Source organism: Neoarius graeffei, chromosome 11 (assembly GCF_027579695.1).
Source record: "Neoarius graeffei isolate fNeoGra1 chromosome 11, fNeoGra1.pri, whole genome shotgun sequence".
NCBI classification, from domain to species: domain Eukaryota; kingdom Metazoa; phylum Chordata; class Actinopteri; order Siluriformes; family Ariidae; genus Neoarius; species Neoarius graeffei.
The window spans coordinates 15,199,294-15,212,609 of NC_083579.1; the positions used below are offsets into that span (position 1 = coordinate 15,199,294).

A 13,316-nucleotide genomic window follows, 5' to 3' on the forward strand; every position below is an offset into this window, starting at 1 on the left:
CAAAGCATGCTGGGAGTCTGAGTTTACCGTGAGCACAATCATTGTTACGGGTGCATACTGAATACAATCAGATTTGTTTGTTGTTTATTCTCCAGCACGTCCAAAACAGCACAGAGACAGATTAGATTCAAATTATATGCTTTACCCTGACCAGTGACCGAGACCATTAAGGGTGTTTTTTTTTTTCAGAAATGCGATTTTATATCCACAATCGAATGCAGAGAGAGCGGCTTGTTACTGTAAATTTAGCAGCTTGTGTAATGAAGTCGATTGCCGTAAACCAGATGGTGGAGCCGAGCAGCTTTTGGACACTGTAAGATTATTAAACGTTGATACTGATCGTGAATCGTAGAGCTCACGGTGTAGTCGGATATTTACACACGAGATGAAGTGATGGCTATGTTCTCGCGCTCTACAGGACTGAGACTGTATGGCAGAAATCGTGGCGGTCATTTCGTCATATGTCTGAATATCTGCATGTAAGAACGGTTTTAAAAAATGCAGGGTTAGAGAGAGAGAGAGAGAGAGAGAGAGAGAGAGAGAGGGATGGACCTTCACCATCAGGCCCGAGGCTCCATGAGCAGGAAGCGCGGGTATTAGAGGAGTAAACCCGATTAGGGGCAGAATGTGAATTAGATTTGGTAACAGATGGCAGTTGGTGTTGAAAATTTAAAGGTGCTTTGGGGTGGAGTGGCGGAGGAAGGGGGCAGCTCAGTGCATCTTCACCCGAGCGGGTGAGAGGAGGAGGGAATGATAGACGGCTATAACTCACAACAATCCCGTCCTGACAGCCAATTTCAAGATTCTGATCTGGTTAAAGACACGGCTTTCCTCGCTTCACTCACCGAAAAACAACCGCTGCCCCCTCTCTCTCTCTCTCTCTCTCTCTCTCTCTCTCTCGTGTCATATTTCAGTGACTCAGTGAATAAAATCCTTTCCAAACATCTGCTTAAAAAATTGTCCACCATCTTTAATCCACCTTTTTTCCCCCCATGAGTATTATATTTATGTATAATTTCATTTCATCAACACCGCGGCTCATCCTGCCTAATCTGAAGTGGAACGGATGAAGTGTTTTTCTTTTTTCCTAAACAGAACACATGATACGTATTGCTAATAAATGATGATGATGATGATGATGATGATGATGATGACTGTATTTGGTGATTATTTGTATTTCTCGGGCCCGTGTTGTTCCAGGGTTGAGTTTAAAACGCTTCCGATGAGGAGTAAAGACAGAGAGGGGGAGAGTGTGTATCTGATGTGTGACCCTTATCTCACAAGCTTGCGCGGGAAAATGTCCTAAATCATCAAGATTTTCATCTGTGAAGTTGCACACACACCAGTTTTGGCTCATCTTATCAGTGTGTGGAGATTTAAATATACTGTACATATACACTACACTGCACGGGCTGATATTATTATTATTATTACAGGCATTTAGCAGACACTCTTATCTAGAGCGACGTATAACATACCCAGAGCAGCCTGGGGAGCAGTTGGGGGTTAGGTGTCTTGCTCAAGGGCACTTCAGGCATTCCTGCTGGTCCAGGGAATCAAACTGCCAACCTTTTGGTCCCAAAGCTGCTTCTCAAACCATTAGGCCATGGCTTCACCATTATTATTATTTCAATTTTAAGCTACTATAAGATGAAGCTATGAATCTAAAGGTATTCATCCCACATTCAGACTTGTATCTTTTCTTCAGGCCGAGACACTTTTACAGCCCGTCGTCCCAGCGTGGTTTTGTCGTCATGTTACTGATTGCATGTAATAAGAGGTGTTATTTTGCAGCCAGTCATCGACAATGAAGTGAATTACTCCTTTTCCAGCTCTGTAATGTTATAACAATTGATCTTCTCACACAGCTGATATAAACAGCACAGGGCTTTTTCATGTGTGTGTGTGTGTGTGTTTGCACCGTAATCAGACACCGTGCTTCTAAACTCCATTGTACGGTAGATGACACTAAATGTGTCTATATGTACTGGAGATGTGTACAGTAACTACATCCTTATATAGAGAAGAAGAAGCCAAGTCAAGAAGCCTTTATTCATCAGATCTACACTCAAGCACACTGTGAAACTTAACAGCCATTCCTGCTGGTCCAGGGAATCAAACCGCCAACCTTATGGTCCCAAAGCTGCTTCTCTAACCATTAGGCTGTGGCTAATGGTTTAAAATCCTCTCCAATTTTTCTTATTAATAATAATAATAATAATTAAATAAAATAATTAAAATTATTATTATTATTTAATTAGTAATAATTATTAATTAATGATAATTATAATATTTATTATTATTATTTCAGTTTTTAAGATAATATAAGATGAAGCTGTGAATCTGAAGGTATTTATCCCACATTCAGACTCGGGTTTGTGTCACGGTGCTGCATTTAATCCATCTGAAGCAGTGAAGCTCACAAATGAGTAATGAGCACACACACATACCCAGAGCAGTGGGCAGCTATGCTACAGCGCCCGGGGTGCAGTCGTGGGTTAGGTGCCCTTACTCAAGGGTACTTCAGCCCAACCTCAGGCCATGGCTGCTCCATGTTAACCTAACCGCATGTCTTTGGACTGTGGGGGAAACCGAAGCACCCAGAGACACGGGGAGAACATGCAAACTCGAACCCAGAACCTTCTTGCTGCGAGGCGACAGTGCTAAGCACCACACCACCGCGCCGATATCCTCCTGGGAACCAAGGAAAAAATTTGTCTCTCAATTTCTCTTTTGTTGTGATTTCCTTACTAGGAATTTCCCAGCAACCCTCCTAGTCACATGATATATCATTGGAAAGCCCAGGATGTACTCTTTACAAGACACCAGGATTCAAGTGAATAGCTTGAAAGAGTAAGAGGGTGTGCATGTAAAACTAATGTCAACTACAGAGGACACAAGTCTATGGGTTGGTTCTCAGGAGGATATGTATACTTCTACAATTATAACACATATACGTGTTATAATTGTTGTAGACATTGTTTCTAATTTTCTGAAAGTATTTTCTCCAAAATAAAAAAAAAATCTACAATTTTCAAAATGCAAAAGATTTCATACACGTGATGAATAAAAAAGAGAGAGAGAGAGAGAGAGAGAGAGAGAGAGAGATTGCACCTTAATGTAATAATTGTACATTCGGACTCTGCAGTTGTCAAAGCACTGAATCAGTCAAACAATCTAATGACACTTGTCCTTTCCAAGTGACTTGTGTTTTCCAAAATTGTTTCCTTGTCGATTTCTGATGCCTCGTCTCACAGAGAGAGAGAGAGAGAGAGAGAGAGAGAGAGAGACTCAGAGATTTCACCTTTAAGTAAAAAGATAGTAAACATTTGATGAAAGCAGGTCCCGCGTTCTCGTTCTCCTCTAACACACTGTGCGATCTGTTTGTGGAAAGTGATCGCTCTGAATTATTTTTGTGTTCGTATTATAATACAGCGAGAGATTCCAGACAATTGAGCCGTACATACTTAAAAAAAAAAAAAATGAACACATACAAATTTAACTTGTGAATCATTTTTAACAATAAACCCGTAACAATACACACTGGCTTTCATCCATTTTTAGAACATCTTGTCTTCCTGCCTGTTTCTTCTTCTTCTTCTTCTTTATAATGCCCTCGTACTTGACGATGATTATCTCCATTCATAGGCTTAAATGAAATTGTAGTGCTTTTCCCCGTAAAAACTTCTTTTGTTAATGGAACACTGCGGAATTGAAGCCGGTGCCAGGCGTCGCTTCAAAACAGATAAAATCATTACCTCTCAAATAGTCTCCTCTCTGGCAGAAAGGGCTTTCTTTTCTTCTAAAATATGAGCTTTACAATTCCATTTCTCTTAGAGCTAATGCGAATTTTACTGCCTCTAATTTTAGATTCGAGTGCGGCCCAGAATAAAAATCCGTCATGTGACAATTGAATTTATAGATAGATGTTGAATATTGCCAGGTTGGATTAATAGAGTCATAGAATTTCAAAGAGCAGGAAGAGAGAGAGAGAGAGAGAGAGAGAGAGAGAGAGAGAGAGAGGGGAGGAAACTTTGGGCTCGGTTTAAGACCCGTCTCCTGTGGAGAGACTGAAAGCAGTCAGACGGTGTAGTGATGCTTCCTGCTTTTCTTTTTGTTCTTTTTCCTCCGAGACTGAACTCTGTCTTTCATGCAGCACCTTTCCTCTGCCACCCAAACCAGTTTGTAGTTCCCTTCCGCCGTAAACAACATGGGAGACCATGTTTAGATGTTTTCTACGGAAGCCGAGAGAGGCCCTTCATATAATCCTTTTTTTTTATTCACCTTGTTATCCCGAGATAACGACATAATTAATTCAGGATCTCGAGAAAACAACACAACTAATTCGAGATCTCGAGAAAACAAAACCGTTATTTCGAGATCTCGAGAAAACAAAACAATTATTCCGTGATCTCGAGTAAACAGCTGAGAAATGGTTCATTCAGGTGCGCCAAGAGACTTGTGATATGCTGACTTTGGGGCTATTTCTCATTCTGTATAGACGCAACTTTGGTCATTAGAATGTCTGGAATAATCGATCACCTAATAAGGCAATATTCTGATCAGGGGTTGACACAGGGAGAGATTGCATTAAGTCTTTTAATAAGGGATAATTTCAAAATTAGTCCGCGGCACCTCCGCAGAAGCCTGGCCCGGCTTCGTCTCTACCGACGGAGATACAGTGATCCAGCTGAGATCATGAAATAATTGTTTTGTTTTCTCGAGATCACGGAATAATTGTTTTGTTTTCTCGAGATCTCGAAATAACGGTTTTGTTTTCTCGAGATCTCGAATTAGTTGTGTTGTTTTCTCGAGATCCTGAATTAATTATGTCGTTATCTCGGGATAACAAGGTGAATAAAAAAAGATTATATGAAGGGCCTCTCGCGGCTTCCGTAGTTTTCCAGTCTGAACTGCCATTTCTTTTTCATTGTTAATCAGCTGCTATTTTCAACACCTGAGCTGGATATTTTCCAAAATATCACGGTACACATGGTATTTACAAATCTTTTCAAACATGATAAGAAAGCGCGCGGTGATCAGTGGCACTAAGGAGTAGCTTTCGTCAATACTTCGATGCGTGACCATCAAATTAGTGATTTTTACTCTTATGATGAGTTTGTTTCCTGCGCATCTGATTGGACTTGAGCAGAATGAACCCTGTTCACACAAAGACGACATTACTTACAAAGAAAGACGGCCTCAAGAACGGGAATAAGCCTCGTAATGTGACCCAAAACGAGACTCTGTTTCCCGCCTGGCGCTGCAGTACACCTGAGCGGCCGAGCTCAAGTCAGCACATTCTGCAGCTTTAATGGCCGAGAGTGTTTCTATTCCTAACTCTTTGGGCTCTGCTTTGTCCTTTTGGTTGCTGCGTCCTATTACATCCCCGATACCTCTTACTCAGTAGTGAGGTTTATTCATTTACCTACTTATTTACATTAATTTGCATTAAGTCTCAGGAAAACACACTGAGGGTCAAATGAGACAAGCAAATAAACAAGATGTCATTCGGCTTGTTCGTTCTACCTATTTGTTTGTTTGTTTGTTTGTTTTTTGCTTGATGAATTTTATCTTGCAGTCGAAAAACAGCGTAAATATCGCCTGTACTTTTTGACGTTCCCGAGTCGTGATTTTATTTTTCCGACGATTTTAAAACCTGCCGTGTTTTAACTCTTCCCTTCCTTAGTGCTTAATAACTGCTTATTGGTACTTTAAAATCCCCACTCCTTCTCTCTCTCTCTCTCTCTCTCTCTCTTTCCTGAGACTTTATAGACCTGAGAAGAATCCATCTTTTACAAGCCGACTGGCTTTTTAAAACCCTCGTTTAGAAGTGGGCTTCCTTAATTAAAAAGACCTTTGTGTGGTCCTGCGAGTCTGCCTGGTTTATTTGTCCTCCTTCGTCTCCTGTGTTAAAACTCGCTCCTCCTCCTCATCCACGTAAACTTTCTTTTTTTTTCCTTTTTTTTTCCCTTCTGCGTAACACCTTCGTCCTTTGACCGTTGTGTCGTTGTGTCTGGTTGAAGCTCTTTAACACCATGACAATAGACTGAACTATTACAGATGGTTGTGTTTGTAGAAATTTGTTGAGTGTAGAAATATTGTGTGTGTGTGTGTGTGTGTGTGTGTGTGTGTGTGTGTGTGTGTGTGTGTGTGTGTGTATAGTTGTCAGAGGGGGATTGCTAATCCACTTTTCCAAGCCTTACAGCTTCCTTTAAGACAGAACAGATATATCTATTAATTACAGCATTCATTAAGAAACCCGTCTCCTAGGACTGTGTGTGTGTGTGTGTGTGTGTGTGTGTGTGTGTGTGTGTGTGTGTGTGTGTGTGTGTGTGTGAGGGGGAGGGAGACAGACGGAACCTCAGCTAGCTAAATGGCTTTGGCAGTATTGAGCGGTGCTAATATGGAGGGGCTTTCTCTTTTGTTAGCTTTCAAGGGTCTTTTGTGTGTGTGTGTGTGTGTGTGTGTGTGTGTGTGTGTGTGTGTGTGTGTGTGTGTGTGTGTGTGAGACAGACTTGCTGTTAGTGAGGATGATGAAGCTGCAGTTACCCTCCACACTGATCACATTCATGTAGAACAAGTTGCTATTGACTGCGGGATGAGTGATGGAGTGATGGAGTGATGGAGGACGGCTCCAGGCAGCGTCGCTCTCCATCTCCACATCACTGCACGCTTCTTCTCTTCTTCTTCTTCTTCTTTTTTTCTTCTTCTGCAGAGCCAGATAATCTGTCATGCTGCATTTTAATCTCTGAAGTCCACCCTCTTACCCTCGTCCTTTCATTTCATCCCTTTTGTGACTGTGTGTGTGTGTGTGTGTGTATTCTTCTTCTTTATACACGTGAAGCCATAAACTAAACGGTCACTGTTTTGACTCCATTACTGTGGATGTTAACTGTATACTCGATTTATAAAGCAGGAATTTGACAGGACTTGGATGCAAGTGTTTATGTAAATGTAGTGTATACATATAGAGCACCGGCTATAATTATCGACACCTTAACCATCTTTTGGCCGTTGCAAAAGTAGAAAAGACTTTCAATACGTAAACTGTGCAGGAATAATTACGCAAACTTCCACTGGGAAAAAATGAGTTGATTCCTGATTACTTAGCGTATCAGATCATGTGACACCTTTGTCCACAATTATCGACACCGTTCCACAATTATCGACATCCAGATGATTATTTATAAAATAACAATCAGTATGTGGTATTAAGTTAAGAAAACCGTTTTTATTTAAAATTTGTTTTACATAGACTTATATTTAGTACAAAATATATTTTATATAAATATATCAATGTCGGTGCTTATGTACCGTAAATGAGGGAGTAATTCTATTGTTTGTAAACAAATGAACTGATAATGTTTAACCTGCGTCAGAAAATCTTTTTGTTCCACTTTCTACCCACTTTCTAAGTATTTTCGTAGATCACATTTTGTTAATCGTTCGTCGTTGTTTGTATTAATTTCTAGTTTTGTCGTTTACCAATAAATGTCAACAGGCGATTGAGATTGTAACCACATGAAAATACAGGTCAAAGGTCGCATGTCATTCCACAAACTGAAATATAAAATGTCTACTGATATTGTAATATCCATCCATCCATCCATCCATTATCTGTAGCCGCTTATCTGTTCTACAGGGTCACAGGCAAGCTGGAGCCTATCCCAGCTGACTATGGGCGAGAGGCGGGGTACACCCTGGACAAGTCGCCAGGTCATCACAGGGCTGACACATAGACACAGACCATTCACACCTACGGTCAATTTAGAGCCACCAATTAGCCTAACCTGCATGTCTTTGGCAAAAGGTGGAAACCAGAGCACCCCCACGCAGACACGGGGAGAACATGCAAACTCCACACAAAAAAGGCCCTCGCTGGCATCAAACCCAGGACCTTCTTGCTGTGAGGCGACAGTGCTAACCACTACACCACCGTGCCGCCTGATATTGTAATATGTGGTCGATATTTACAACAAACTACAAAAAAAAGAAAATCTGAATGGAAAAAAAAATCTGAATTTAATTCTGGTCTAATTCTATTTATCGCAATCAGATTACTCTATAATCATTCCATTCTGTAATGAATCAGAAAAAAACTTATTATAAATCACAGCACTTTTATTTTTTTAAAGTACTTCATCTACTTCAACAATTTTACACAAAGATCGATCCATAACAGTTGTCAATGTCGCTTAATTCCACAGGGTGTCGATAATGCTGGACACCGGTGAAAGTGATCACTATTATCGACACCTCACACACGTGACTTCTCAAACGCGCGTTTAGATCCAAAATGGCGATTGTCAAAGAAAGAATAAGAAATAAAGTAGGTTTCGACAAGGAGATCATGAAATATCGGTGAATTTGATCAGTAAAAACACGTCCATGATCTTTCCACCATGCTTACCTGCGATGATGATGATAACGTCCGGGTTTTCCTCGAATTGCTGATCGTACTGAAAAAATTCCATCTCAGGTAACGAGCTGTGTCATCAGACGACAAGATCAAAGGGTGAGGCGGGTCTTCCGGTTGATTAATTAACCAATAATAACTGTTGTAACTGAAACTCACCTTTGGAAAATTGTTTTATTAGTAGTAAATCTGAAAAGGTGTCGATAATTATGGACTGTCGATAACTGTAGCTCTCTCATGAAACATTTATAAACTTTTTTATCTCATATATTTTTTCCATCCTATTTCTTTTTCTAAAACCAGAATAACTTAAAACCAGAACCATTGAGTTCTTTGGTATTTATAGTTAATGTTATAGCCTGTGAGTGTCACCTTGCTCGCTCCTACATTCACTGACATGGAGCTACAGCATCAGTCAGAAGGTTCAGAGAGGCTCTTGGGAGTTTGGGAGTTTGTTCTCTCTCTTTTATTTTGTGATGCTTCATTATGGAGAATGCATTAACACTGGGAGGAAAAAAAAATCAGTTTGGTTTCTGAAAACAGCCACAAAGGTCTCTCAGAAGCTCCATTTTTCTGAAGAACTATGCCAGAACAAACATTTCAGATCCTTGAGCGTTGTTTATTTCTGTTGGTGTGTCTCTGATTATATTCTGCGCCTTGTCGTGAAGGTCAGAAGACATTTTTAATTTCATTTTGAAGTAGGCGTATCAGGTGAAAATACAAATTCAGTCCACATTGCTTGAAACTGGTCACATGCAGAACAACATACTTTTTACAGAATTGAAACGTTTATGCGTTGTTGAGATATTACAAATCAAAGATTGAAGAAATGGCTTAATTTTTAGAAAGCTGATATAATATGATGTATGAGGATCACATGGCTCAAAATGGACCTTATTAACAAATTATATCAAATGTTTTTTCTTAATAACTTTTTTTTTTAATTTTTCAAGATATTTACATTAGAAATTGGCAGGCACATTGATGGTTGTATACTGAATAATTTATAGAATTAATTATGCTAATTCGGTAAGCATGTTAAATTGGTACACTCAATTATTACAAAAAAAAATAATGAGAGATTATTTCTAATACCCTCTTTGTGCTTTGTAGGTTTGTATTTCTCAAAAGTAGGGCCTACTAGGGTTTATATGAAAGAATATAAACAATTCTTATTTCGATTAATATTCAGAGCTTTGGGGCGGGGCGGTGGTGTAGTGGTTAGCGCTGTCGCGTCACAGCAAGAAGGTCTGGGTTCGAGCCCCATGGCCGGCGAGGGCCTTTCTGTGTGGAGTTTGCATGTTGTCCACGTGGGTTTCCTCCGGGTGCTCCGGTTTCCCCCACAGTCCAAAGACATGCAGGTTAGGTTAACTGGTGACTCTAAATTGACCGTAGGTGTGAATGTGAGTGTGAATGGTTGTCTGTGTCTATGTGTCAGCCCTGTGATGACCTGGCGACTTGTCCAGGGTGTACCCCGCCTTTTGCCCGTAGTCAGCTGGGATAGGCTCCAGCTTGCCTGCGACCCTGTAGAAGGATAAAGCGGCTAGAGATAATGAGATGAGATGAGATTCCGACCACCAAGATCTCAGTATTTTTCATCAAAATGACTACAGTTATATTCTAAAATAGTTATTTATTGACATGAATCAGTTCGATTTGAAAAAAAATAAGTAGGTAAAGCTATGAAAACTCACTTCAAAGTCTCCTGTGAATCATAACATCAAAACTAGCAGACGAAAAATTTTGCTGAATATTTCATCAGAAACAGTGAGAGCGAGAGAACATCACTATAAAACTTATCTGATTGATATTCACAAGAAATTCAGTCAGAAACCGATCAGAAGAGAGAGAGAGAGAAAGAGAGAGAGCCTGACCACTTTCCTGTGACTCAAAAAGAAAAGCACTGGCAGTTGCCCTGTTAGTAGGAAGTTATATCAACTCCCAAAGTACTGAACAGATCTTAAGGAGATAAATTTCTTTGGAAAGCAGAAATTATAAGCCTTTTAACAATAGTATTCACTATAGAAAATAATCAAGAGTTAAGCAATGACAGGTTTGGAAACTTAGATGAGCGTCTGCATGCACAATTTTCACAGCACGGCCAGCAAACGTCTGATATACCTAACTACTGTTTCATCTTGTGTTTTATGTCTTAAGCAGGCTGCTTTGCAGAATGTCCAGCAAGGACCGCCACATTGAGTCCAACTGCCCCTCTTACATCAAGACGGAACCTTCTAGCCCAGCCTCACTGACTGACAGCATCAACCACCACAGCCCCGGCGGCTCATCAGACGCCAGCGGTAGCTATAGTTCCGCAATGAACGGCCACCAGAACGGCTTGGACTCACCCACGCTGTATGGCCCAGGAGGCACGCTGGGCCCCAACAGCTCGGCCGCCAAGCGCTACGAAGACTGCTCCAGCACCATCGGTGAAGATTCGCAGATCAAGTGTGAATACATGCTCAATTCCATGCCCAAGCGGCTGTGCTTGGTGTGCGGCGACATCGCGTCAGGTTACCACTACGGTGTGGCCTCGTGTGAAGCCTGCAAGGCCTTCTTCAAGAGAACCATTCAAGGTTGGTTTACATCCTCCCTCTGCCTTTGTCTTTTTTTTTTTCTTTGATGAATATTAGTCTTGGCCTAAATTAATTTTAGGCCAAGGTTGATTAGGGACCTGGGGATAAGAAACTCGAGTTATCACAGTGCGTTAGTTACATCAGGAGAAGGCAAGGTGAAATGTTTTCATGGTACAGAGCAGTACAACAATAGCGGTTCGGCTTTATATGATATTCCTCAATAAACGCAAACCTAAAATGTGAAATTTCATTTGATTTTTAAGACATGATTGCTAAATATAGTGTGCTTCTTGTATCTTAATGCCACGTCCATGGGTCAGATATTGTGCTTGGCCTGAATATGAGTCAGAGCCTCTGATGTTGGGAATTTGACATATTGGTATGTTTCATCCCATTAGCCAATGAAACTCTCAGTAATTTCCAGACCCACTTCATCCAGCTGGGTGTTTATTGACTTCCAGCCTGGCTGATTTTGGAGACAGGGTGGAGGGGTGTGGGGTGGAGAGGAGAGCTTCAGGAGCTGGGACTGGGTTGGAGGTTGATAGGTGGGGATGGAGTGATGGCACGGCCACTGTGACCACTCAGAGCCTCTGGCAGCTGGTGTAAAGGTGGCACCTCTCCAATGCCATCTGACAACCTGTATCTATCACTTCCCAATTGAGCCACTCAAGGCTGAGAGAGAGAGAAAGAGAGAGAGAGAGAGAGAGAGGGGAAGGAAAGATGCCATGATAAACATTGGCCTTCCTGCTTGAGAAGACTTGTTTCTCTCAGTTCCATCTTCTTACACCACGATGGCATGTGGTGACTCTAGGGTCATGGTTTGGACAGAGATGCACTGGATTGGCGTTTTCGTCACTCGATTGATGAGTGATGGGAATGTGGTGTGTGTGGTGAAGATGAGCAACGTGTCCAGGACAGAACTGAACACAGCTGAAAGCTCTCCACCCAGCCTGAGTGATCGACAGTGGGCATCATGATAATCGACTGCTTTGAGCCAATCATGTCACTGTGTTTCAGCAGCTCTTGGCTCTCTAGAAAACACACAGACACACTGATGATAATGTTGATATCCATGACACAGCTCATTTCCTGTACTTTTAACAAACATTTAAAGCTAGACGGCCTTTCGAGTTCATAAAATCAGTGAAATTTGGTCATTGTGATATATGTTTATTTCTATAATATCTAAAAAAAAAAAAAAACAGGCCATTCTGTGGCTGGGAAGTTATTTAGTTTGAAGGCATTCCCAAGCAAATAATGTGCATGAAATTGCTCACTTTGCGCAGTCAAGCAGACAGAGGAAGTCCATGTGTGTGTATGCGCAGGTTTACCTTTGACCATGCACTCACAGTTCCATCATTCTGTCGCTAAACGAACAGCTGATCACACCGAGGTGCTCGCTGAGCGCCAATATTTATTAGTTTGGTCCTGAGTTTCCTTTCCTTTGTAGATAATATAACGTCTTTTCTTCTCGCTTTCCGTAACTGTAGTCGGTCTGTCACATTTCATTCGCACACTCACGTCCTCCGTTTTCCTCTCCTGTTTCAAATTTTGTATCCCACAATGCCTTGCGTGAACGGGGAAAGCCCACCATGTGATGCATGACATAGTATCTTGGAAAAAAAAAATAGCGGAGAATTTAGGGCCACGTGGGCTTAAATTCATTAAATGTTCTATTTAAAAAGCTAATAAAATTGGAAGTCTTTGATTCAAATTCTGTAGCTTTCAGTCCACTAAACAAAAATAATTGGGTGTAGGGGAAAATTCCTTTTATGACCTACACTTGAAAAATCTGAAAGGCAGTCTCTGTCTGTCCTTCCCACACCATGTGGCGCATCGGGCGGTGCCGATCTCCGTTTCCACAACCCTCGACCTCTTGCCTATTACATAGCTAGGGTTACAGTGGGGGGCTAGTCCTCTGGTAACCACGAGAGTTTAACTCCCCACTCGCATCTGTACTGCAGCGTGCCTTGCCAGATGGTAGTAGGTACCATTTTTATGATGGTCTTTGGTATGACCCGACCGTGAATAGAACTCGCGATTAAGAGGCGGACACGCTACCACTAGGCCACTAGCCGGTTGAAAGGCAGCCTACCTTTAATAAATTCTCTAGTTGGCCTAATGGTTAGCATGTCCACCTATGGACCAGGAGATTGTGAGTTCTAGTCATGGTCAGGTCTACCAAAGACCATCATAAAAATGGTTCCTACTGCCATCTGGTGAGGTGCCACAGTACAGATGTGAGTATGGTGTCAAACTCTTGCAGTGACCAGAGGACTATGGAGATTGGTGCTGTCCAATGTGCCTTAAGGGCCTGGCTA

General features: G+C 41.4%; 1 protein-coding gene across 4 annotated transcripts in view; it reads left to right on the forward strand.

Moving 5' to 3' along the window:
• esrrga (estrogen-related receptor gamma a) overlaps positions 1–13,316 on the forward strand; it is a 95,300-nt gene that overhangs the window by 12,790 nt on the left and 69,194 nt on the right. For all 4 annotated transcript variants that reach the window (XM_060932897.1, XM_060932898.1, XM_060932899.1 and 1 more), the window contains exon 3: positions 10,580–10,995. In XM_060932897.1, coding sequence (XP_060788880.1) covers positions 10,580–10,995 — 416 coding nt within the window. The remainder of the gene's footprint in view (positions 1–10,579; positions 10,996–13,316) is intronic.